The sequence below is a fragment of the Cervus canadensis genome, chromosome 2 (assembly GCF_019320065.1).
Source record: "Cervus canadensis isolate Bull #8, Minnesota chromosome 2, ASM1932006v1, whole genome shotgun sequence".
In the NCBI taxonomy this organism is placed as follows: Eukaryota; Metazoa; Chordata; class Mammalia; order Artiodactyla; family Cervidae; genus Cervus; species Cervus canadensis.
Window position 1 is genome coordinate 79,268,114 of NC_057387.1, and position 27,564 is coordinate 79,295,677.

Sequence of the window (27,564 nt, forward strand, 5' to 3'; positions counted from 1 at the left end):
CATAATATCATCATCAGCATTAACACAACTCCCTCTGAGACAGTGATTCCATGTACTCTGGCACGGTTCTTCGTGGTACTTTATAGTTACTAACTCCTTACTCTCACAATAACCATTATTTTCTTTCTCCCGTCTTACAGACACAGAAACTGAGGCACAAAGAGGCAAAGCCATTTGCCTCAGGTTACAAGCCTAGTAAATGGTGGGATCGGGATTTGAATCTAAGTAGAACGGCTCTAATCTCTCCACTCTTAATAATTTAGTTATATTATCCACCCAAAAGTATATTAACACAGATATCCCCAACATGATAAAGACATAGGTTTATACCCAAAAGAGTAAAATAACTATTTTAGGGATTCATGCTCTTCTATGTCAAAATACCAGAGAGAAACAGACCCTTCAGGATGAGGCCCAGCTCTTCTAATTTCTAGTTTTGTGATTTGTCACTAAGCAGCTTAAGGTCTCATCTGTAAGTCAGGGATAAGTAACTCCTGCCCTACTTCTTACATTGGGCTATTTTGGGGATAAAATTGAATAAAATCACAAACTAGTATCTTGTTAAAAAAAAAAATAGATACCAAAAAAATTAAGCTAACAATAAAAAAAGACTGCTTTACAAATTGCAAAGCTCTGTACAAATAGTTGGTTGTTTTTTGTTTTTTTAAGATCCTTTGAAAAGGCTTAAAAAATAGTCTTAACAGGCTCTCACCTAGACTCCTGAAATAGATTCCAGACACTACCCTGCCTCCAGTCTCTCACAATTGGAATCTATGCTTCACAAACCATCATCTGATCAGTTGTCTAAAAACAAGCTATTTTCCCTTTAAAATATAATTTAGAGAAATCAAATATCTACCGAAGTTATTATAAACTCCTTGGCTGTGAGTCTGGGGACTATGGAGATATGGATGAAAGCAAATCACAACTGAAGAGTGGGAATAAGCACTGGAATATATGGAGACTCATGGCTTAGTCCTAATTCTGAAAACAGGTAATCTTGGAGAAGCAATTTAATAGCCCTTTGGAGTGTAATTTCTCATAGGTAGCACCTAGTACATATGCATATCTATGTAGTTAATGAGACATTTATTGAACACTGAGCATGAAATACTGAATACATTAGTCTATAATCCATAGTATAAGTCATAGTTCTGTGATTCTACTATTCAGCTTCTATTGCCCACTGTACAAAAGTCCAGCCTTTACTCTTAACTCCACCACCCACGCTGTTTGATCCACCTGGTGGACCTCCCCTGTTCACTTCAGCCTCAGCAGTCAATCACCTTCTTACCTTAAAAGGTTCACCTTAAAGGCCAAGAGTCTAAGAAACCATCCCTAAGCCCTGAACAAGATGGTTGTCTATCCTCTTTTGAACCCCTGCAACATTTTTTTCTCTCTCTCTCTAATACACTTCTGCCTGGTCTGATCTTCCAGATAACAAATTCTCCTATCTTCACTGATGCTCAAGGGTAAGCTGCTTAAGAGCAAGGCCTGAGTTTTTCTCCTGGTTTCTCCTGTAAAGGCCAGCAGTGACTGATGAGACATATGCTCCTACAGGAAACAAACAGTGCAACCTTTAGAGGGTTACATCTTACTGTTTCCCACTGACATAAACTAAGGTGAGAGGAGTCAAGGCCCATAAAGATGACATGCTGTTTTCTCACAAGGGGCATCCGGCAACCATCCTGGAATGGTGCAGCAGCACAGGGATGCTCGCACCAATTGCGTAACAGAAACAATCAAATGATGGACTAATGATGAGAAACTGCTGTTAATACAGTTGACCCTTTAACTACATTGGTTTGAACCACGTGGGTCTGCTTATACAGATTTTGTTTCAGGTAAATACTAAGCCACAGATCTGAAGGAACCCCAATCACAGTGGGCCTTATAAGTTATACACAGATTTTCCACTGTGCAGAAGATTGGCACCCCCAACCAACACATTTTTCAAGAGTCAATTGTACTTTATAATGAGACGATAATGAATATGTTAGGTTGAGCCAGATGAAATTTTTACCCTCGAGAACAACAATTTCATATAATTTAATTTGCTAATTTATGTATTATCTATCTCCCTTCCCCCATCTACTCATGAATAAGTCTCCACAAATGCAGGCATTTTGGTACATTTTGTTCACTTTTATATCTCCACTGCCTGGAAATGGCAACTGGCAAATATATTCTGAATTAATGAATGAAATTACTAAGCACCAACTATGTGCCTTATACTCTATACTTTATTGACTATTTGTTTCCTCATCCTGATTACTCCCATTCTTCAGATGAGTAAACTGACACTTGATGAGGTCTAACTTGCCCAAGTTAAACACAATCTTAAGCAATACTTTATGCTAAGCCATTTATATTTATGCTATAAAAGTTGTTCAAATTCAGGCTATCTTTCCTCAATTGACTAGACCATGCATATTCTATTGGAAATGGTAAAAAGAAGTTACAGAATACTAAAAAGAGAAGGTCATGGGGGAAGGGAAAAATAAATACCAGTCAATGAGTTGGGGAAGGTTTTTCTTCCTGTTAAAATGCAGCATGAAACAATATCTAAAAATTACCCCCAGCCTTTCATGTCCTCTGCCTGAAGGTGGGGCTCTTCAACTATCTTGGAGCCCCATCACTGGTGCTGTCTTCTTGGGAACAGGGTAGATGATAGATGGCTTTTGTCTGCAGCCTACAACTGAGCCTCTGTGGGACGATCAGCCTCTCCCAACAAGCAAAGGAGTGTTCTCACTCTTTTTACCATCTTCTCCATGGATGAAATCAGGGGCTCACACTTACAAAACCTATTTCTTTAAAAGACATTTCCCTAACCTACCTATAGAAAAACAATGTCAAAAAGAACAAGTTAATAGTATTTTTAAATGAAAGAAGGAGTTTGAGTTTGAAATTTGCTGATGTTCCTCATCCCCTTTCAGTGCCAAGATGCAGTTTATTGTTTGGAAAGGGAATAGTGTAACCCTGGAACACCTTGCTCAAGAACAATGGTCCTAATCTGTTGTTCCTGATGCCTCATGTAGGATTTGTGTAAGAGTGGACCTTGATAATTTCCACTTTTGCCTAAATGTCCTTTTCCATCCTCCTGAAAGAATCAGTTCATTTTCTAGGACATGGACCCTAAGCCAGTCTGATATATATTTTCTAAAAGTTGAAAGAAGAAAAATGGATGATTTTTCAAAATCCTTTAAGTAAAATGAACAATTCTATGCTATCATAAAATCACAGTGACCCTCCCAAGTGATTAATTCTTTGAGGTTCATAAGAGATTTTGAAACAGAGAGGGGGAAAAACCCACATGTCTTTTGAGAACTTTCAGTCTAACCTTGGAAGTGCCAGGCTGCAAAACAGGAAGGTAGATTATGAGCAAAGGCTGGGAGTCAGACCAAATGAGACCAATCTCCAGACTAGTGACTGGCCTCTGGCAAGTTAATTAATGCCCTTAAGCAAGTCTGAGCTTCCCAGGTGGCTCAGTGGTAAGGAACTCGCCTGCCAAGGCAGAAGAAATGCATTCAATCCTTAGTCAGGGAAGATTCTCTAGAGAAGGAAATAGAAACCAGTCCAGTATTCTTGCCAGGGAAATCTCTTGGACAGAGAAGGCTGGTGGGCTACAGTCCACAGAGTCTCAAGGAGTTGGACATGACTTAGTGATTGAACAACAACAAGGCAAGCTTTCCTCATGTGTAAAAGCAAAATATTGCCACCTACACTATGAGGATCAGAAAATGAATGTAGAACACAGCACAGCACATGGTATACAGTAAAAGTTCCATAAGTATTAAATAACAAGATATCAAATAGTAGGTAGGACACATAAGGAGGGAGAGTTCTCTAAAACTGACTTTCTCCTAATGCTCTAGCCCCTGGGTAAGTTTAAATAACTTTTATTATAAACAAAGGAATACATTTAGTATCTATTTCTTTGCCTCTAGGACTAATTCAGCACCACCTTAGCCTAAAGAAACCCTATTTAAACAAGATTTAAAAGAGAGATTGCTTCTTTAGTCCCAGACAGCACAATTCAAGAAAGCAGGAGGACACACTGTTCTTTAGGTCATTCGCCATGTGGATGGGTCATTCGCTATACAGAATAGCTTCCGCTGTCTCAGAGATCAAGATTCAAAGAGAAGTAAACACAACAACTGATCCAAAATATAAACAATTCATCCCTAAAAGGAACATTGGATGAAATAGCCAGGATTCTCACCAGTTTGGAGCTTTCACTTTCAGGAGATTGTTTAAGACCAACTTCGAGACTGGCGTCTTCCTCACCACTAACCAGTTCAGTGCCGCTCTGATCCTATGAGACATTAAAAAAATTTTTAAAAAGTGGCAAAGATGTCATTCTTCACTCACAGTCACCTAAACTGTACTTTATCATAGTTGATTGCTTTATTGTTGTAGTGGATATTGTGGATATGGTTTCCTCTTTTCTTCCTTTCCAGTAGAAAGCCTTTCTTTTCTTTTTTTTTTTTTTCAGGTATCTATCTGTTGCTCAGAGATATACCTAAGAGAAAGCTGATCCCTACTCTCTGCCCTGAATATTCACTGGAAGGACTGATGCTGAAGTTCCAATACTTTGGCTACCTGATGGGGAGAGCCAACTCACTGGAAAAGACCCTGATGCTGGGAAAGATTGAGGGTAAGAAGAAAGGGGGATGACAGAGGATGAGATACTTGGATCACCGACTCAATGGAGATGAGTTTGAGTCTCTGGAAGATAGTAAAGGACAGGGAATCCTGGAGTGCTGCAGTCCATGGGTCACAAAGAGTCAGACATGACTGAGTGACTCAACAATGATGATGACTCTCTGCCCCCAGAGTAGGCCTGATTGTCTTAAGGCTAAGCTCAATTCTTCTGGCCAGTGATTCTGCCAGGAATGGGTATGTGGTCCAGTTCTTGTCAGTGAGACACCAAGAGCAGTTTATTGGAGACTTCTGAAAAGGTCCTTCCTAGAGCTTAAAAGAACCACAAGAAGTCCCCATGGCTCCCAAATTAACAAGAGAGCATGAAATGCAAATAGCCATGGACAGCCATACCATAGCCAGAAGGAAACCAGACTGAATGACAGAGCAAAGACAGAGATAGAAGAACTGGTTCTCTGATGACAAAAGCAGGGCACTGGACCAACCAGAGTTAATCTTAGCAATCTTTTTAAGGAAATGGCAACCCACTCCAGTATTCTTGCCTGGAGAATCCCATGGACGGAGGAGCCTGGTGGGCTACAGTCCATGGGGTCGCAAAGAGTCGGACATGACTTAACTAACTAATACACTTATTTATTGCTTCAGTCAGCCTGAATTAGCTACTCTGTCCCCTCCAGTCAAAGCTTTCAGAGACATTTGCTTATCTTCTGCACAAGGCTAAACTATTTGATAAAAGTTCATATTTATCATGTTTATCTCTAAAACTTAGGTACTGAGTACCCCGCCTGGCAGATGGAAAACATTTGATAAATACTGGGTTGGAATACAGTACTTGCTTTCTTGATGATTCTTTTCCAAAAATTCCTAAAAATATTTACTTAATGTAAATGAGACATCTGGTAATAATAAGCCATATTAAAATTCCAAGGCACATTAGGCATCTTCTCAATTGAATTATGATATATTAAATATTATAGTCATTTGCTTTGCTTTCTGGGGGCACATAGAGGAGAATAAGGATAATAAACAGAGTATCTACATTATATTTATATGGATTTTTATTTTAAAACACCACCATCTGGGATTATTACAAATTCAGGTGGGACTGTTTATAGAGAAATTGTTTTGATTTTGAGACATTCAACATCATAATTTAAGAAGTATGAATTAAAGCAAAGATATGACATTCTTTCAGCTATCAAATGGACAAGCAAATAGAAAGAGAACATTCAGTATTAAAAACGGTGCAGGGAAATAGGAATTTTTACACACCACTGAAAGTATAAATTAGCACAATCTTTTCAGAAAAGAGCCCCATACATCATATAGATATCAGTTCAGTTCAGTTCAGTTGCTCAGTCGTGTCCGACTCTTTGCGACCCCATGGACTGCGGCACGCCAGGCCTCCCTGTCCATCACCAACTCCCACAGTTTACTCAAACTCATGTTCATTGAGTCGGTGATGCCATCCAACCATCTCATCCTCTGTCATCCTTTCTCCTCCCGCCTTCAATCTTTCCCAGAATCAGGGTTTTTTCAAATGAGTCAGTTCTTCACATCATATAGATATAGGTGCAGGGGAAATACTTGCAAGCATATAGCACAAACTTTTTAAATTGTGTACTTCTGGGGAGTAGGATTAGGGATTGGGAGATTTTGCCTTAGTTATTTCTACACTGTGCAATTAAAGAAGAATTAGTATGTATTAAAGAATTCATTGATGCTTTCAAATTGTGGTGCTAGAGAAGACTCTTGAGAGTCCCTTGGACTGCAAGAGATCAAACCGCCAATCCTAAAGGAAATCAGCCCTGAATATTCATTGAAAGGACTGATGCTGAAGCTGAAGTTCCAATACTTTGGTCACCTGATAAAAGAGCCAACTCATTGGAAAAGATCCTGATGCTGGGAAAGATTGAGGGCAAGAGCAGAAGAGGGTGACAGAGGATGAGATGGTTGGATGGCATCACTAACTCAATGGACATGAGTTTGAACAAACTGTGGGAGATAGTGGAGGACAGGAAAGCCTGGCATGCTGCAGTTCATGGGGTCGCAGAATCGGACACAACTCAGTGACTGAACAACAACAAACCAATTGCATGTTATAAAACAACAAAGGAGAGTTATGAGAAATATCTAAAAGAAAAAAAAATTCAAGAAGGTAAGTAGCATGGGCTTTAGAATTGGCCAGATCTGAACTCAAGTCTCAACTCTGCCATTAGAATTATAAGATTATCTGCAAGTTACTTTCTAAATCTGAGTAGAGTAGACTCATGAACAATTTGGGGATTAGAAACAGATCTTCCCCACAGTTGAAAATTTGTGTATAATTTATAGTTTGCCCCCTGTATCTGTGGTCCTTTGGCATCTAATCGCAAATTGGGTAATACTGTAGTATTTACTATAGGAAAAATCTACCTGTAAGTGGACCCACAAAGTTCAAACCATGTTGTTCAAGTGTCAACTGTACTTTTTTTTAAAGTATACATAAAAATATCAAGTTAAAAATACTATCCCATCAGGTTCTCTTAAAGATTAATGCACTAACTTGTAAAATGTCTATTAGCACAACACTAAGTGCTATTAATTTTTATTTTTAGCTTTTTGTTGAGACAGGCTTTGTTTATGACCTGTTTCATGTAGTTATCACAAAAAGGCTAAATAAGTAGTGCCACTGTGATCCCAATTCACGAATAAGAAAAAATGATACATTTAAAATAATCTGTTAAAGAACTCCTAGCCAGTAAGAGGCAGACCCAGGATTCACAGCTAGGTAAGACTACCACCAAAGGCCAAATTCTTGGTAACTATTCCTCAGATCCTAAGTAAATTAAATGATGCTCCTGTTTCTTATTCTTTCTTTTCATTTCTGAGTGCTGATGACTAATCTTATGAAAGACAGGACTCACAACCTTAAAAAATATCACTGTCATTAGATTAACAAAAAGTATTTTAGAGTTTGTTACCCAGAAAATTTCATTAGATAGAACATCTCTCCATGAATTTTGCATAATCAAGAAACTACCATATAATACAAACATGTCAAAGTTAAGAAACAAAGCTTGCAAATATATAGCTTTTCAGTGTTTTAGACAATGGGTAAGTTCTAGGGACAGAAAAAAAATTATACTTTTAAAAGGAATAAAAACCTTTAATGCCCTGGTTACTTAGTGTATCTGGTTCTGTACACTGTGGGAAGCCCTGTAGAGGCCCTGGGGAGGCTATGCTATCCAACTGGAGGATGTAATGGAAACAATGCTTGTAACTGTAGCATTGGATTGTAAAACAAATCCACAGGTGGCTTCTCAAGTAACCCTGCAAATGGCCACCTCCTCTGTCCCAGATGAGAGATTTTTTACCAAGATGGTGGTTAACTGATGCCATTCATCTAATTACATATATGTCTCCTTAGGGAAAGGAAAACATTGTTTAGAGAATCAGAGAAGTCTTTACATTTCTTTCAGCATGGAAGTATAAGAAATGAAATTTTCTTGGTCTTTATAAAATGAATACTAAAGAGGGAAAGAAAATAGCAGTTTGATGCTTCAACTTTGAAAATTCAAGAAAATATGGGCAGGACAGATGGTCTATATATCCTTTAAGATTTGAATAAAAACAAAAAAAGAATACCCTCTATATCTAACATCCACGGAATTTATCATACAATGCCATGTCTCAAATGCACCTTACTCCATAAATCCTTTCCTTATTCTTAGCTGAAGGATGTCTCTTCTTCCCCTAAGCTTACCTAACAGTTTACATAAACCTCTTGTGTCACTTCCATCATCTCATTTGTATCCTAATTATGTATGTAAAGAATTGATCTCCCCAATGAGATGGAAAAATGCTTGAATCCAACATCTGTACCTCATTCATTTCCTTGGTCTAATTCATTTTTATATTCATCCTAGGTTCTGTCTCATTTCAAAGCTGGTGCTCTTTATAACTTGAGTCTCTTCTAAAACATTTCTTCTGTTTTTAGTTACTGGTTTAGTCTGAGATAGCTCCATAAAGGAGGATTTGAAGTCAAAATCTAGATGGAGAGAAGACAGGTAAAAAGGAAGTTGGAGTTGAAAGAGGTTAGCAAATAAAGTATTTACTTTTCTAGGAGAGCCAAAGGTTACATAAGAGTTTTCATGCTTAAATGAAGCACAGAGCAAAACAATGAGGGTTCTGTTCTGAGAACAGAATGGCTCATATGTATAAATTACCCTGCTGACTAGGAGCTTAAAAAACAGGAGTCAGTCAGAGATAGAAAGGGGAAAACAGGTCAGTAGGCATGATTTCCAAAGCACAATCGCATCACGGTGGTTTGAAGACCATCTGGCTGATGGATAGCAGCCCACTAACACCCAAGATGATTCAGCTAATCTGGATGGCTGGGTGTTCCCTTCCCCTGTTGCTGATCTTCAGACCACCTGTCCAAAGCTGCCCGTTCAGCCAAGGCTGCTCAAAGAGAATAACCTTTCCCCATGAAGACTATGGTCAGAAGATTCCATAGTGAATTATGCTTTATAGATAAATGAAAGGAAAAGGCAAGGCTCATGGTTCATACATTTAACCCAGACTTTACCACCTCTCCCACCCCCCACTCCAGGGTCACCAAAAAAGGACTGATAAGAAATGCTATTCAATCTCTACTGAGAAGTCTCTTCCAAACCCTCTGCAAGTTTTAAACTTCCTCCACTGGGTTCCTCCAAGATCTTCTACATAAAGTGATGATACATTTTATATTTTTTGTACTACTTTTTTTCATACCCCCAAATGTCTATAGTTTTAGCCAACTAGACACTGAGAACCTTGACAGTAGGAATTTATATTTTATTTAAGAGTAGGCTATCAATGAAAGTTAAATTAGTTAAGGATATTACTGTGGATTAGAAATACAGTTCTGGTCAGATAAAAGTGACATAGTGTTGTTTCTTTCCTCCTCTCCTTATTTAACATGACAAAGGAGCATATCAGTATATACAACTGTTTTCCTTTTAAGATTTTACTAAGCAAAATTACTAATAAAAAACCCCAGCAACTATACCTCTCTGATATAATTAAAAACTTTTTTCCCCAAAATAAAATTTAAGTTGGTTTAAATTTTGTCATCATCCCCATATTTCATAAATCCAATACTCCCTTCAAAAAAACCCACAAAATGATTTATTAGTTTCATTGCCAACCACCTAAGTTCACCAATATTTCTTTCTGCAAAGTCATGTTTGCTTGATGTGACAAATTAAATTTCTTTCTCCTATCCCCAGTTTTGACTATATTTTCAAGACTATTCAGAATTCCAGAAAGGCAATACACAATAAAAGATTAAATGGAAATCATGCTAATAGGATTCCCTGGATAATCAACCTCTCCATTCTTTATGAAGTCTGTTCCATCTCACTTAGTATTCAAAAAAGCACAACTTCTGAAACAAAAAGAAAATGAAGGTTCTTTCTTCTATAAAGATATTCTAAAAGATTCTGCCTGCCTTGTGGAGGAATGGAATAAACATCTTGACTCCCAAGCATACATGAGTCCTCGTAACTCTTAGGAGACACCATAGCGGTAACTTCCTAATTGGGTTTCTAACGTCAAGACACTTTTGACTTTGCTATTAGACTAAGCTACCAGGAGTAGAGCCCTGATCAGGCTATTTCATTATTCAAAACACCTTCAACAGCTCCAAGTACCTAATGCTTAACATCCAGTCCTTCTGAGATTTAAATTCAAGCCTCTCTCATTTGACCTCAATTTACTTTTTCAATCCCATCTTCTATTACTCCCTTTCACATACTCATTGTATTCTTCTCCCCTTTCCACACCCTGATTTTTCTTACTTCTGGGCTTTTGTTTGGTGCTGTTCCTACATTCTTATCTAACCATATTCATATTTTAAAATTCAATATATCCATCAGAAATAGCTGTTCTCCTACCAGGAGAACATCTTCTAGTATTCATCTTCTGTGAACTCCTCCTAATACTTTACCTCTTAGGACACCTTGTTTTAGTAACATACATGTATTATTTCCCATGTTAGACTACAAGTTCTTTGAGTCTAGAGACTTGTGCAATTAATTCTTTTATGTTCTACAAATACAAATACCTACAAATACGTAGGTATTTGGCGAGTAATGGCAGAATGAATTGAATCAGTAAGAAGTAAGTATGCAACACTAAAATGAAACATCAAGGATACACTAGAAAAGCCATTCACTTATTCTACAAATATTTATTAAGCAAGTACTACATGCTAAGCACTGAGGATTCGGTGATCAGGAAGACAGTAAGCCTGGCCCTAAAAAAGAATACAATCTAGTGCGGTATTTACAGTCCTACATTATTATAATAAAACATGGCGATAACAAGAGAGGGAAAAGTGACAGAATCCTAGTTGATAAACCCAATTGAGAAATGGGTCCCTCTTTTTCTATATGCTCAAGTGATGTCACATAAAGAAAAATGGGCAATACTTACTTTTTAAATGGATCATGAGTGTTACTTAACTATGAAGGGAGTAAAGATTCCCAAAGGGAACAGTGTGGGATGAAGTTGGTCATAAGAATAGTATTTCATGTTTCTGAGCACTTGTATAACAGGTGCTCTGTTTATTAATCTACGTACATTATTTTATTCATTTTAAGTGATAGAAAACTTGGAAGAGGATTCAAAAAAGTGATTCTCCAAGGATTTATGAATTAATAAGGTCAATGAATGAATAAAGGTTATTAATTAATAAAGAGGAAGTGGGAATGAAACTTAGGTGGAGACAACAGAACTAAAGTATAAGGGGAGGAAATTCAACACATGTATATGTGGAGTGCCCGGCAGGGTCACTCACACCAGGGAGAAAAGAAGGGTGATTAGTGGAGGCAATTAAAGCCTTAATTCTAACCTTGAAACAAAGATTTTGAAATACAGCTCTGATAAGCAAGAAATGGGTATTAAAGATATTTGACCAAGAAGACAAATACAAGAAGAAAAGGAATCCTACATTAAATGTAACTGCTGAAAACCAAAGATGCCGGGGGCTGAGAGTCCTGCTAGAGGCCTGTGCAATCCAAGTGCAGTCACAACTACGGTGAGTTCTTAGTGTGTGCCAAGAATAATGCTAAAAGTTTTGTAAACATTATTCAGCCCTTCTAAGAAATCTAGAAAATTATTACTATCAAATGTCTTTTAAAAGTAAAGAAACACAAGCTTATTGAGCTTAAGGTTCAAGTTCATTCTGCTAGTGAATGTCAAAGCAATGATTAGGGTTCAAATCTATCAACTTCCAAGTATATGTTCTTCATCACTGCTGTATGTACCCCAATAATATTATAACTGCCAAAAGTAGAGCAGCAGAAATGCTAATAATCCCTTACACATGTATAGAGCTGTGTGGATTATAAAATACTTATACCTACACTTAGTACTCAATCCTCATAGCTACCTATTGACACAGGCAGGGAAGGCTATTAATCTGCTTTACAGAAAAAGGCAGACTTTGAGAGGTTAAGTATCTTCATGGAGGTCAGAAGCCCAGCAGATGATTGATAGAGCTGAAACAAGAACCCATGTTTTCTTGTTCAATATTCAACCAGCACTCTTGTTCACTCTGCTAGCACACAGCTGCAGGAAGCGATTTTGTTCTCTGCTATAGTCTTGGTGTCTAGAAAGTCCTTGACACATAACAAGAGCTCAATAAATATTTGTTCAGTAAAAGAACAAATATGAGGTCCCATTAGCATTTAATAAAAGTGCTACTCAATTATGTGGAATTATGATGTCAGGTTCAAATTCACAATCATATGGCTGTACTTCATCTCTTTGGTTAAATGGGCTGGTTCTCTCAACAATACATCAGATATGAATTATGCTTAAGTACTTACTGGAAACAGCTGCAAAGGGAAATGGCACAGTGAGGGGGTACCCGAGTGAAGGGATAAGGAAGTCTTACAGACCAGAGCAGTCCTACACAGTACCTCAGCTTCCACCTGCAGGGTGGGTGTCACTCAGAATTTGGTGACAGTTATCAGAGGCCAAAAGTCCAGAAAGAAACTGAATGTTAATAAAGTTAAATAAATAAATATTTATAAATAAATATAATAAAGAAACAACTCTCTTTATTATATAATTCATTGTGAAAATGCAACACAAGTATCACACAGCATATTCTTTTAGAGAAAAGAATTATTATTTATTAACAAATTTAAATGTCTAATATGATTCATTTTGGAAAATTAAATGCAAATAATGGCATATTCAAATTTAAATTGTGATAACGCTCTTGAAACTTAATACTGGTATTATTTATATTTTATACATATTTTTGTCTTTATTCAAAAATGAAACCAATATTTAAAATTTTCAGAATACAAGTGATTTTTCTGACTTATTATTGATTCTGCTATGTGTAAATAAAAGTAAAATGTATTTTTTTTAAACAGGTAATTGAATAATGAGAATAATTTCTGTGGTTAGCACAATTTAAAAAAGGGAAATAGTAGCTAATATTGAATAATGCATTTAAATATTAGAATAAATAGTTCACCTTTATTGAGTGTTTACTTTGCACCATGAGCTGTACTAAATGCTTTATATACGTTACTTCCTTTACTCTTCACAGATCTATGAAGGTTTGGTGGTTACACTCCCAGGGACAGATGAGGAAACTAATGCTGAATAACAGGTGCCTCTGGGCATATGGGTATGCTACATAGCCTCTCTAGACCCCAGTTTCTCCTTCTATAAAGTGGAGATAATAATACTGTCTCTCAGAGGTGTGAATGTAAATAGGACTTGGGACAATGCATTAAGATAGGGTTTAACACAGTAGGTACTATATTCAATCATCCTCTTCTAAGTGGCTGCCCTGTCAGCAGGAAGGCAGCAGAAACCTTTGGGCTGGGAATAAGCTAGAGAAAATACACAGCTAATATTAGAAGTCATTTCTGACAGAAAGAAAACAAAAGAAACCAGAGACGCCAGAAATGGTCCTCTCAAATTAAATGTTGACACCAACACTATACCTTTATTCACTCTGAAATATAGAAGCTGGATCTCATAGTAGCTTTACAATTTGATGACAGACCAGTTTACTTGATCACTGTACTGAGAAAAAGTATGGGCAATAAATGAAAAATTCAGTTCTAAGGGGATGCCATTTTGTTGGGAAAATTTGTAACTAACAATATTATAGGAAAAATTATTCTAAAGTACTAACCTCCTCCCATCTAAAAAAAGGACTTAGATGACATTCTGTAAACACAAATGAATTAGGAACTAAGTACTAACATTTATTGGGTAGCTACCATGGGTCGGGAAGATCTGTAATCACTCAAGTTCACCTGTTTAGTGTCACAAGACTGAGTGATGAACACACACACACAACATCCAAAACATTAACAATCAGCTCTCTTGTTTTTGCTTCCAACACCAACACCTCATTGAACTGCTATTAAGTCTTGCCTGGGCTTCTGCTGTCTGTGTGTGTGTCTGCTGCCTAGCGTGTTACTTTTACTTTCCTATAGTCCATTCTCTACCTGGTAGACTGTGTATCAGGTCACCTCACTCCCCTGTTAAAAAATACCCAGTGGCTTCTACTGCACACGGACTAAAACCTGAGCTTCTGACTCTGACCCACCAAACTCCTCTCTCCCTCCCACCTCACATTCCTTCCCTCTCATCCTAGCCCACCACTCCCCAGGCTCCCAATACACCCTCTAGCTCATTCTCACTTGAGAGTTCTTTTTGTTCCCTCTGCAGAGAAAGCTCTTCCTCCTAATTTTTGCATGTCTGGCTCCTTCTTATCATTTTGATTTTGTTTAAATTTCACCTTGTCTATGCAGCTTTCCCTATAACCAATCAAAGTGGTCACAAGCCACATTCCCTATTGTAATTTTAATTATCTGCAAGACACTGAACACTACTGATAATTCTCTAAGTTTATTTATGTATTTGCTAGTTAATCTTCTCATTGGAATGTAAGCTGAAACATGGCAGGGAGCCTTATCTGTTTGATTCATAACTAGCCATTTAATGCCCCCAAGAGTACCTGACATGTAATATACACTCATTGAATACTTGTTGAATGGAAAGAATGAGCATTATATAATCAAATATTTACTAAAAGGGACACTATTCATACAGTTCATTTTGTTATGGAAGCAAAGGAAAAAGTATGGAAAGGTACTAAAGTATTAAATAAGTAAATATTAACTTCCTCGAGGAAGTGAGGAAAGGAAAATCAAATTTTCTACCACTGCATTGTTTGATTAGTTATAATAAATATGCATTGTGGGAATTAAAAATAATCAGTTCAGTTCAGTTCAGTCGCTCAGTCATGTCCGACTCTTTGCGACCCCATGATCCACAGCACGCCAGGCCTCCCTGTCCATCACTAACTCCCAGAGTCTACCCAAACCCAAGTCCATTGAGTCGGTGATGCCATCCAACCATCTCATCCTCTGTCGTCCCCTTCTCCTCCTGCCCTCAATCTTTCCCAGCATCAGGGTCTTTTCAAATGAGTCAGCTCTTCGCATCAGGTGGCCTAAGTATTGGAGCTTCATCTTCAACATCAGTCCTTCCAATGAACACCCAGGACCGATCTCCTTTAGAATGGACTAGTTAGATCTCCTTGCAGTCCAAGGGACTCTCAAGAGTCTTCTCCAACACCACAGTTCAAAAGCATCAATTCTTCAGCACTCAGCTTTCTTTATAGTTCAATTCTCACATCCATACATGACTACTGGAAAAACCATAGCCTTGACTAGATGGACCTTTGTTGACAAAGTAATGGCTCTGCTTTTTAATATTAATAAGTAAAAAACAAGAAGAGTATGTAATGTTCTCTCAGCAGGGAATCTCTTAGCTGATTAATCTATATATCTATCTGTCCATCCATCCATCCATCTCTAGAAGCAGATCACTATGTTAGCAATCTTGAAGTATTAGTAATTTCTTCATTAATAGATGAAAGCATTTAAAGACAACCAAAATCATAGTATTAAAGAGTTTTGAAACCATAAAGAAAGGTACAATACAGTCATAAAAAAGAGAATTTTCTAATAAATTCTGAAATCCTTAATTAGGACAAACTGTATATCTAGAATGAAACTTTAGGAATTTTGAGGAAGGCCGTACTCATCTGATTAGTTCTAATGTCTGTTGTTTTTTTTAACATTGATTTATATTACTTTACAATTATATGCCAAATACCTTGTATTTTAATTAGGGAAACTCCCCAGCTAATAAACTCTGAGTTTGGAATGCCAGATAGTGAAAATCCATGTAATTCATTCACTAAGAGCTAATCAGGAGTTATCTTACCTCAATAGAAGTTGGGGAACTTGATGGTAATGGAAAGGGAGTAACAGCCATCTGATTGACTGCATCTTCATTTCTGTAAACGTTAAAATAGGCAGAATCAATACACAGCAAATGCTAAGTTCTTGGCTCAAATTAGAATCATTTCCCCCGTTCTCAGTTGAAAATGCACACACAGCACTACAGAATTTTTAAAAATGTAAATGTACACTGGTTTCAAGCATGCAAAGCCATTAGGCACAAACAGAGATGTATTACTAAAGGGAAACTAAGATACAATGATTAGTGACAAAGAGTGATGATGCTAGAAGTTGGCCAACTTCTGCTTGGTAAGTCAGGTGCTGCAGAGGATACTTTTGGAAAGGTACCAACTCTTTCAACACCGAGGAGTATAAAATTTTTATCTGGGTGGGTGTAACCTCTGGGCCCCATTAATGTCCAGAGCATTTTGTTCTTTGCACTGGAAAGGTTCCCAACCTCCTCACTTGGCTCCTAGCTTTGTTCTGCCATATGAAGGATGATGGGATGTATATGACAGTCCTTACATGGGCAGACTGTGTGAGGAGGAGTAATGGATGGGGAGAACAGAGATCCAGACAGACAATGCTTTGTGGGTTAAATTCATTCTACTCCTCATTACCCTAATTGGAGCAGAGGAGGTGGGAGCTGAAACTTCATTACTGGGGGTCAGGAACAGAACAACTCCTAGAATACCAGTTCTGATGGTTTGGGCTTACTTCCACTACATTACTAGAAATGGTATGTAGGCAGCAGTTCTGTAAGAGATCTATCCTTTACTGTTTATTCACATCACAGGACCAAAATAATTATCTTAAGATTTATGTGAACTTTAGGTTTCACAATATAAAACAAAGAGACTTCTTACTGGTATGTAAAGATCTAAGACTGTTCACAGATCTCCATGTTTGGGGTACATATGATAGCCACTGCCTGACTTAGGAGAGCACTCAAATGCACTTTTCACATTTTATTTTTTATGTCTCACCAATTGGAAAAAGATCCATTGGTTGAAGTCATTCCTACTTTGAGGCTTTAATCACATCACTGCCTTTACCTGAAATGCCTTTCTTTATATTAAATTTATACCCTACTTATCCTTCTCAATAATCTCAACTGTGTTTATTTCCCTTAATTAAAAGACTATATATTGATGTCTTCCAAATTCACATTTAGCTTGGATATTTTTCTGTACCTAGGATCTGCAAACCCAACACCTACTTTATATTCCACTAGAGGTCTTAGAAACATTTTAAATAAAACAGAGTTCTTTAACCCACTCAGTTCCCAAAGGGTTCCATAGTCAACTTCCTCCCCACCTTAGTAAATATCAACAACATTCACGCAGTTGTTTAACCAGGAACCAAGTCATTCTTGAACACTCTCACCCCTCAACTGTATATCCAATCCATCAAGATGTCTTATTGATTCAACCTTTAAAATGTATCTTGAATGTTTACATTTCTTTCCATCCCATCCTAGTACAAGTTAACATCATTTCTTTTCTGAATTAAAGCAAAAACCTGCTATTTGGTCTCCCTACTTATACTCTTCATCCTCTGTCCATTCTTCACCCAGTAGTTATTACGGTTCTAAAATATAAATCTGATTATATTTCTACCCCCTGCTTACGATCTCCCTACGATTCCCTAATGCATGAGAATCAAGTCCAAAATTGTTAGGGAACTTATCAGGCCTTGAGGGATCTGGCCCCAGCCCCCACCTTTGAACTTGTCTTGTTCTCACTTCTCCTTCCTCACTCTGCTCAAACCCAGCTACACAGGCCTTCTTTCCATTTCTCAGTTGAGCCAAGCTCCATATACCTCAGGCCTTTTCTATTCTTCTTTTTTGTTCTGAATGCTTGGTGCCCAAATCCTTTGTCTGATTTTTTTTTTTCTCTTTCATAGGTCACAGTAAATGTAATTTCTGGAAACAAGCATTCCATGACTTCCACTATATGCTTGTAGCACCTATCTATAATCTTAGATCTGTTTACTTTCACAGTTTACTTAACTGATTTGTATGCACATTCGTTTCAAATCTGTCTTCCCCTTAGATGGTAAACGCTCCAAGGACAGGACTCATATCCTTTCTACTATTACATCATCTAAGGCAAATACAGTGCCTGACAAACTGTCTGTACAGTAAGTTCCCTATATGTAAATGAGTTCTGTTCTGAGGACAAATTAAGTTCAATTTGTTTTTAAGTTCAACAAAGCCTAGGTACCCAACTAACATAATTGGTTATATAACACTGTATTGTAATAGGTTTATAATACTTTTCACAAAAATGCTACATTAAAAAAACCACAAAAATAAAGAAAATACATTTAATCTTACAGTATAGTACCTAGAAAAGTACAGTAATACAGTACAATAGCTGCCATACAGGGGCTGGCATCAAGTGAACAGGCAAGAGCTAGAGGAGGGAGAGGAGATGGGAGATGGTCAAGCTGAAGGATCATCAGCAATAGGAGACAAAGGGCAAGTTGCAGTTTCACTCACAGCTGACTGTGATGGAAAGCATATTTACATCTTTGAAAGTTCGCAACTTAAAGATTCTTATGTAGGGGACTTACGAAACACAGTTATTTTAAGGAACTTCCCTAGTGGTCAAGTGGATAACACTGCACTCCCAGTGAAGGAGGCCCAGTTTGATCCTGGGAACTAAGATGCCAAATATTGCAAATAAGCTGGCATGATGCAGCTAATGAGCCTGCCAGAGAAAGCCCATGCACTGTAACTAGAGAAGCTTGTGCACCACAATGAAGACCCAGTGCAGCCAAAATAAATAATGTAACGATCACTCACTTTAATAAGGAGACGGAAGTAGTTTCAGTTCTAGAACTACCACTGACCTTAGGATTTTGGGGAAATCACTTCTAAGAAAATCAGTTTCCTGATCTCTTAAGTACGTAGGTTGAACTGTAAAACTTCTACGCTGATAAAAATTCTTTTGGAATAAGGCAGAACATAAATAGAGATGAGGTCTAGGTCCCATTTCTTGCTTTCAGTCAGTCAGTCAGTTCAGTCACTCAGTCATGTCCGACTCTTTGCAACCCCATGTACTACAACACGCCAGGCCTCGCTGTTCATCACCACCTCCTGGAATTTACTCAAACTCATGTCCATTGAGTTGGGCTTTAACCTTTTAAAATTCTTGAATTATCTAGCACACGAGCCAAATGAAAGCAAAAGGGAGAAAACTAAAATCACAAAGTGACACAGAGCATGGAGAATATATCTATTTCTTCTGACAGCATTATAGATGCCTTAAGCATGCACTATTATGTTAAGAGACGGCTGTTGTTTTCCAGGGAGTACAATCCATTCCTCAGCAGTTTTCTCATACACAGAAGAAGCAATCAGTTACCCCTGGGTAAGTAAAAGCATTTTCCTAGAGGTAATTTCCTTTCCCACTCAGTTTCCCCCATGGAATAACACAATAGAGCTCAGCTCTAGCTTAGAACTGAAAGCCAACAGGACATGTCTGCTCCAGATTCAGAGCCCATGGGGCAGAGTGTATTTGGCAGTAATTAAGCAGATGGCCTTTCATATCTCTTTCAAAGGTTACAGGCATTAAAAATATAGCTGCACATAAGTTTTTATTGAGAAATAATGATTAACTGGACCAAGTTATCACTTCATAATTTAATAATTTCCCCCCAAATAGTATGACTTCAATGGCTTTTAAAGTCCATATTAATTTTTTTAAACCTCACAGAATAGAAAACTTCAGCGGAGAGAAGAAAGCTGCTATAAGAAGTTACAGTTCATAATCCCTCATAATCCACTCACAAGTGAGTGTTCACAGACATTGTTATCAAGGCAGCGATTTTTTTCAGTTGGAGTATAATTCCTTTGTGTGTGTTGGTCGCTTAGTCGTGTCTGACTCTTTGCGATCCTATGGACTGTGGCCCACCAGGCCCCTCTGTCCATGGGATTCTCTAGGCGAGAATACTGGAGAAGGTTGCCATACCCTCCTCCAGGGGATCTTCCCCACCCAGAGATGGAACCCACGTCTCCTGCATTGCGGACAGGTTCTTTACCATCTGAGCCATAGGGAAGTCCCTAATAATAGTAATTGCTTTACAATGTTGTATTAGTTTTTGCTGTACAACAATGCAAATCAGCTATATACGTGTGTGTGCATGTATATACACATCCTTATATCCCCTCCCTCTAGAGCCTCCCTCCCACTGTCCCCATCTCACCCCTCTATGTCATCACAGCGCACTGAGCTGAGCTCCCTGTTCTACGCAGCAGCTTCCCACTAGCTAGCTATTTTACACATGGCAGTGTATTCACGTCACTCCCATGCTCTCAATTCATCCCACCCTCTCCCTCTCCCTCTGGTGTCCACAAATCTGTTCTCTGTGTCTGCGTCTCTGTTCCTGCCCTGCCAATAGGTTCATCAGTACCATTTTTCTGGATTCCATTTATATGTATTAATATACGATATTTGTTTCTCTCTTTCTGACTTACTTCACTCTGCATGACAGACAAGACAACAATTTTAAAGGGAAAGAAATGGGAAGAGGGAAACTAAAGGAGAGAAAGCAGTGATACTTAACAAGGGCAGTTAGCCTGAAAGATTTCTGGGGATCCTCTGACCTCTCATAGTCCATGATTCACACGAAATGAAATCTGTTTGCTTCATAATTAACTTTTCATTTCCAGTATAATCAACACAAATTTCTTACATCTTGGTGCCCCATACAGCACACAATCAGAAACTGTAGTTGAAATTATTTGCTGGTATTTGCATTTATTTATTTTGCAAGACTTGTATCTTTTTAAAAGTCTATTTTATTGAAGCATAGTTGATTTACAATGTTGTATGAATTTCTATTACAAAGCAAAATCATACAGTTATATGAATATGGTTATGCATAGAGGTTCCTCAAAAACTAAAAACAGAGTTGCCATATAATCCCGCAATCCCACTCAAGGGCATATATCCAGAGGGGAGAGTATATATATGTATATAGATAAAATATAGATATATACATCCTTTTTCATCTTCTTTTCTATTATGATATTATTCTATGATATCATTTCTATTATCATAGAATATTGAATATAGTTCCTTGTGCTATATATTAGGACTTGATTGTTCATCTATTCTCCATATAATACCTTGCATCTGTGAATCCCAAATTCCCAATCCCTCTCTCTCCAAAGCCCTCTCCCCTTGGCCACCACAAGTCTGTTCTCTGTGTCTGTGAGTCTGTTTCTGCTTTGTAGATAAGTTCATTTGAGTTATATTTTAGATTCCACATATAAGTGACCTCAGTGTGGTATTTGTCTTTTTCTTTTTGACTTCATTTAGAATGTAATCTCTAGGTCCATCCATGTTGTTGCAAATGACATTATTTCATCCTTTTTGATGCCTAATATTCCATTGTATAAATGTTCTTTATCCATTTATCTATGAATGGATATTTAGGTTGTTTCCATGTCTTAGCTATTGTAAGTAGTGCTACAATGAACACTGAGGTGCATTCATCTTTTTGAATTATAGTTTTCTCTGGATACATGCCCAGGAGTGGGATTGCAGGGTCATATAGCAACTCTATTTTTAGTTTTTTGAGGAACTTCCATTCTGTTTTCCATAGCAGCTACACCAATTTACATTCCCTGTTGAGGATGTAACAGCTGTTGGCAGACAGATAGTGGACTTCTATCATGGATAAAAGTGAGATTTCCAAGGTATGGAAGCCTATATAGGTATGTCCTTATCACTGGACTTGCCAAGCTCTATTAAAATTATTTGTGCTATTCTCTCTCCTTTTTAAACACAGAGATAGGATCTTATTTCTTTATGTCCTCTGCTTGTAGCAGAATACCTAGGAGAGGGTAAGTATACTATAAAAGTCTGTTGAGTAAAAGAGGTCTTAACAAGCAGGAAAAGATAGGAAGCAGAACTGTCAAAGGTGTGTCCTATGCTTTCCAAGTTTCTTCACCAATTAGTGATGATGTGCTGGCTGCAGTCAGCCAGCAATTGGTACTTACCAAATTAATGAACATTTCTTGGGGTGTCTGCCCAACTCACAGTGATTCCATGGATGGTCTATACCGTGTAACACTAACAGTTGGCCTCACCTTCAGTGGATTTAAGGAGCAGATATCTGTCTCATTTTAAGCAGATCAGATTCTTCCTCCCAGGGACTGAAAATTTAGAAGAGACTCAAAGAGACTCAAGAGTGTGGTATTGAGACAACACCAATGGAGATAGTCAAGACTAAACAATGAGGTTAGAAGTTCCTTCTGGTGATGTCTTGGGAGTTGCCCTGGTTCCTTCTCTTCAGTCTCAGCTGCATGACTTATTCTTAAGAGTGCACAAGATATCCTTGTATTCTTACAATACATTCTCCTTTTAATTTAAGCTGGATAGAGTTTAATTGATTGCAGCTCAACAATATAGCTCTGAATTTATTTTGAATATAGTCTTTGGTTTATTTAACAAATATTTATGCTATGAAAACAAAGATGAATAAAACATGATTCCTACCTTTGATGATGTTAGCAATTAGTGAGGAACACAGCTAAGTAAACAGACAATTACGACAGTGGAATTTCTATCTAGGAACTATCAATGTAGTTTTTCTCCAAAAGGATACTAGGAACATACCCAATTCAGTTTTTTGTTTGCAGAATATATTTATATTTATGACAAAGACATATTCCGGATCCTGATTTCAATTCAATGCTGTTATAAAATACATTCATATTGGTAAAAATCATGCAACATGTATTGGGCAGAATTCTAAGAGGTCTCCCAAGACTCCTGCCTTCTGGCTTACAGGTTGTAAACAGGATGAATTTCCCTTCCATGATTAGGTTACATTACATAGCACTGATGACCTTAAGACAAAGGCAGATTACCATGTTGGGCAAGACCTCATCACATGTCCCCTTTAAATCTAGAAATTTCACTTCTTAGAGCCTCATTGTCTTGATCTCTAAAGTTAGTAGGTTGACCTACAAGAATTCTAAGGAATGTCAGGAGGTCGGAGATAGACAGTCAGAGATTACAAGTATCATCTCTGGCTTGAGGATAAAAGCGAGCTCATGGGAAATAATGCAAATGGCCTTTAAAAACTAAGAGAAATCTCCAACTAAGAACCAATAAGGAACCTCCATACTGTACCAAAACCTGATCTAAAAGGATATGCGTGGGTGAATGCTAAGTTGCTTCAGTCATGTCCGACTATTTGTGACCGAGTGGACTGTAGCCCGCCAGGCTCCTCTGTCCAAGGGATTCTCCAGGCAAGAATACTGGAGTGGGGGAAGGATATATAGGCACCCCATTGTTGACTACAGCACTGTTTACAATAGCCAAGACATGGAAGCAACCTAAATGTCAACTGACAGAGGGATGGATAAAGAAAATGTAGTACATGTATACAACAGAGTATTACTCAGCTATTAAAAAGAATGAAATAAGGCCATTTGCAGCAACATGGATGGACCCACAGGTTGTCATATTGAGAGAAGTCAGTCAGAGAGAGAAGGAGAAATATTGTATGATATCCCTTATATGTGGAATCTAAAAAGAAATGATACAAATGAACTTACAAAACAGAAAGAGACTCACAGACTTAGAGAATGAACTTATGGTTGCAGGGGGAATGAACAGGGGGAAGGGATAGTTGGGAGTTTGGGATGGACATGTATACACTGCTATGTCCATTTTAGGATAACCAACAAGCAAGTACAAGGGGAAAATGTGGGAGCAGTGACAGATTTTCTTTTCTTGGGTTCCAAAATCATTGCAGACAGTGACTGCAACCATGAAATTAAAAGATGTTTGCTCCTTGGAAGAAAAACTATGACAAACTTAGCATATTAAAAAGTAGAGACATCCCTTTTCTAACAAAGGTCTGTATAGTCAAAGTTATGGTTTTTTTCTGTCAGGTACAGAAGTGAACACTGGACAATAAAGAAGACTAAGTACCAAAAAATTGATGCTTTCAAATTGTGGTGCAAAAGAAGACTCTTGAGAGTCTCTTGGACTGCAAGGAGATCAAATCAGTCAATACTAAAGGTAATCAACCCTGAATATTCACTGGAAGGACTGATGCTGAAACTTAAGTTCCAATACTTTGTCCACCTAATGCAATGAGCCGATTCATTGGAAAAGACATCCTTGATGCTGGAAAAGATTGAAGGCAAAAGGAGAAGAGGGTGGGGAGAGAATGAGATGGTTAGATAGCTTCAGTGACTCAAAGGACATGAGTTTGAGCAGACTCCAGGAGATAGTGAAGGACCGGGGAGCCTGGCATGTTGCAGTCCATAGGGTCAAAAAGAACCATGGCAACTGAAGAACAAAAACAAGGACAAGCACAGGGAACTCTAGCCAATGTTATATGGCAGGCTGGATGAAAGGGGTGTTTGGGGGTGAATGGACACATGTATAATAGTAATAGTAGTAGTAGATGCTGAGTTGTGTCTGACTCTTTGTGACCCCACAGACTATAGCCCACCAGGTTCTTCTGTCCATGGGTTTTCCCAGACAAGAATACTGGAGTGGGTTGCCATTTCCTTCTCCAGGATACATGTATACATATGACTAAAACTATCACAACATAATTAATTGATTATACCCCAAGACAAAACAAAAAGTTTAGAAGGAAAAAAAAAAAAGAACCAACAAGGAAATAAACTTAACAAGAATGAGCCTGGAAGTGAAATTTTCCCCAAGGCTCCAGAAGAGAAGTCAATCTAGCCAACATCTTGATTTCTGCTTTGTGATATGTTAAATAGAGAGCCCAACCCGTCCATGTCAGACTTCTGACCTACTGAACTAACAGATAATAAATATGTGTTGGTCTAAGCCATTAAATTTGTGGTAGTTTGTTATACAAAGAGAAAAGTAATACATAGCAAAATGTATTGATTTGGAAGACATGATCACCAGAAGCATAACTTTTGAGTTCTTACCATGTACCACTGTTTTAATCATTTTTATATTTTAACTCATTTAACCTTCATAACAGCTCTATGTAGTAGTTACAATTATTTTCTTCACTTTACACAGAGATTAAGCTACCTGACCAAAGTCACAAAGCTAATAAATAGCAAGCTGAGACTAAAATCCAGCTATCTGGTTTCAAAACCTACTCTCTTAACTATTGTATTACAGTGTTTCCTATTTCAATAGCTTGACCCAAAGCACAAATATCTTCTTCTCTCATATATCCAAGCTATTATCCCCAGATCTACCTTGGGGAAAAGTTCTACTGGGTCATAATTTACTCATAAATTTATTTTGCAATTTTTCCCAAGATGAAGATGCAGTGCAGAGCTCTAAGTTTGTTAACTCTGACTTGATCAACTTTTCATACTTAAGTTTGGAGTGTCACATCTACATTACCCATCCCTCATATAAACATAATGACTATAAAATGCTTTGAAATATTCATTGTGCCTGACAGTGCTGGTCGGGTAGTGAACAGTACAATGGAGCATAATTCTCCCAGTACTCTCCTGTGATAGTAATTAGGGATATTCATAAATCCTCTGGCTCGTGTTTTTCTTCACCTTTAAAGTTGAACCAGTACTTGATTAACTATGTTTGCTTTTCTGCCCTGGTGATTATGGAAACACAAGCTGAGATGGAACTTCTGTTGCCTGGGTACCTGAAGGACCATAGTGAACAGAGAAGCCTCCTTGCTGAGCCCCGGAGGACATGTAACATGAGAAAGAAATAAATCTTTGTTGTTTTAAGCCACTGAGATTTGGGCTGTTAGTTACTGAAGCATAACTGAGTCTATCCTGACTCAAATATGTTCTAAACTAGTTTATTCTATAACTTTTTTCCCCAAAAATTATGCTTATACTTTAACCAGAATAGCTAAAAACTGGAAACAACCCAAATATCCACCTTTAGGAGAATGGATCATCAAATTGTGGTATATTCACAGATTGGGGTAATATTCCTCAATAATTTAAGGAACTATTGATATACATGACAACAAGGATAAATCTTTTAAAAATTATATAACATGAAAGAAACCAGACACAAAATAATAGATGCTGTTCGATTTTTTTACATGAAGCTCAAGAAAAGTTAAAACTAATCTTTGGTGACAGAAATCAGAAGTGTTAGTTCTGGGGGGAGAAACTAACTGGAAAGGAGCACCAGGAAACTTGCCAGGGTGAATGAATTTCTTATATTTTTGTTTTGGGTGATGGCTACATAGGCATATATTTTATATTATCAAAAACTCAACAAACTGAACACTTAAAATCTATTGCATTGAGTAGAAATTACATCCCAGTTAAAAAATGTATTCAGGATTATCTATAGTGTAAACAACTAGGTGTTATTCTGGAAAGAATCCAGTCCTAAGGACACCTAGGTAAATGTACAGTTCTATCTTCAGTTCTATCAGTAAGACATAAACAATATACTAAGCAACTTTTTAAAAATCTTACTTCTTAATCTATAAAATTAGGATAATATATTCTAATAGAATTGAGATAATATGTCATAACACTAAAGTTTAGTAACAATGTTGTTGTTCTTGTTTAGTCACTAACTCATGTCCAGCTCTTTGTGACCCCATGGACTGTAGCCTGCCAGGCTCCTCTGTCCACAGGATTTCCCAGGAAAAGAATATTGGAGTGGGTTGTCATTTCCTTCTCCAGGGGATCTTCCTAACCCAGTGTTTGAACCTTATCTCATAGTAACAATAGTTTACATTCAATGTTTTATGATATAGATTTAAGTTTCAGATTCTTACATCCAGGAGCAAAGTTCTCAGTTACTTTTAATTCATTTAACCATCAACCCTTATACCCAAAGAAATTATCAAGTCTAAAGGATTCATTCTAAAGATTTCATTCTTTTTTTCCTCTTTTCTTCTGATCCTATGTCACCATTCTAGTTCAAGTACTTTTCACATTAACAACAGTGTCCCTGCTGGTTTCCTTGTTCTGCTTCCTCTGTATCTCAGTCAATCCAACTCACTCCCTTCTTAACTGTGAAAACCCCTCTGTGCCACCAAGCCTGCAAATACACTGTGAATAACCCGAGAGCATAGAGTTCCCTCTTTTGGTGTTTGTTTTGCTTGATGTATAGTTATTTATGTGCATGTCTTATATAGTACTTGAGACACAGTAGGTACTCAATGACTACTTAAATTTGCTCATGCAGTTTGGACTTTTTTTTTCTATGTAAATCTTCTCAGGCAGCATTAACTAGCTCTTGCTGTACCCACTTCTACAATAGTAATTTCTCTCTCTTCTGAATGTCTAAACTGTTTACATGGGTTTTCTCAGCAACTTTTTTCTGTTCTTCTAACAATACCTCACTGCATTCTTATAAGCATACACATGTCACATTCAGAGATTTGTTGATAAAACCCTTTGTTTATATCTTATCCCTCAAAGTTGTAGTCATAATTAAATTGTAGTAAGAGATTTCAATAACATTCTATTTGAAGCATCAATCCAGCAAACATTGACTAATGCCTTAGGATTAAATATGAGATTCTCTCTCTGACATAAACTCTAAAAGAATGCTACAAATTGCAGTTAAAAGAAAGATTAATGAGATATGAAGAGAATGTATTTATCCTTCAG

At 37.5% G+C, this 27,564-nt stretch overlaps 1 protein-coding gene across 6 annotated transcripts in view; it reads right to left on the minus strand.

The window, feature by feature from the left end:
* The window catches only part of PATJ (PATJ crumbs cell polarity complex component), a 361,174-nt gene that overhangs the window by 96,957 nt on the left and 236,653 nt on the right, over positions 1-27,564 (minus strand). For all 6 annotated transcript variants that reach the window (XM_043461136.1, XM_043461135.1, XM_043461132.1 and 3 more), the window contains exons 30-31: positions 15,958-16,030; positions 4,223-4,315 (exon numbers count right to left, since the gene is read on the minus strand). In XM_043461136.1, the coding sequence (XP_043317071.1) occupies positions 4,223-4,315; positions 15,958-16,030 (166 nt within the window). The remainder of the gene's footprint in view (positions 1-4,222; positions 4,316-15,957; positions 16,031-27,564) is intronic.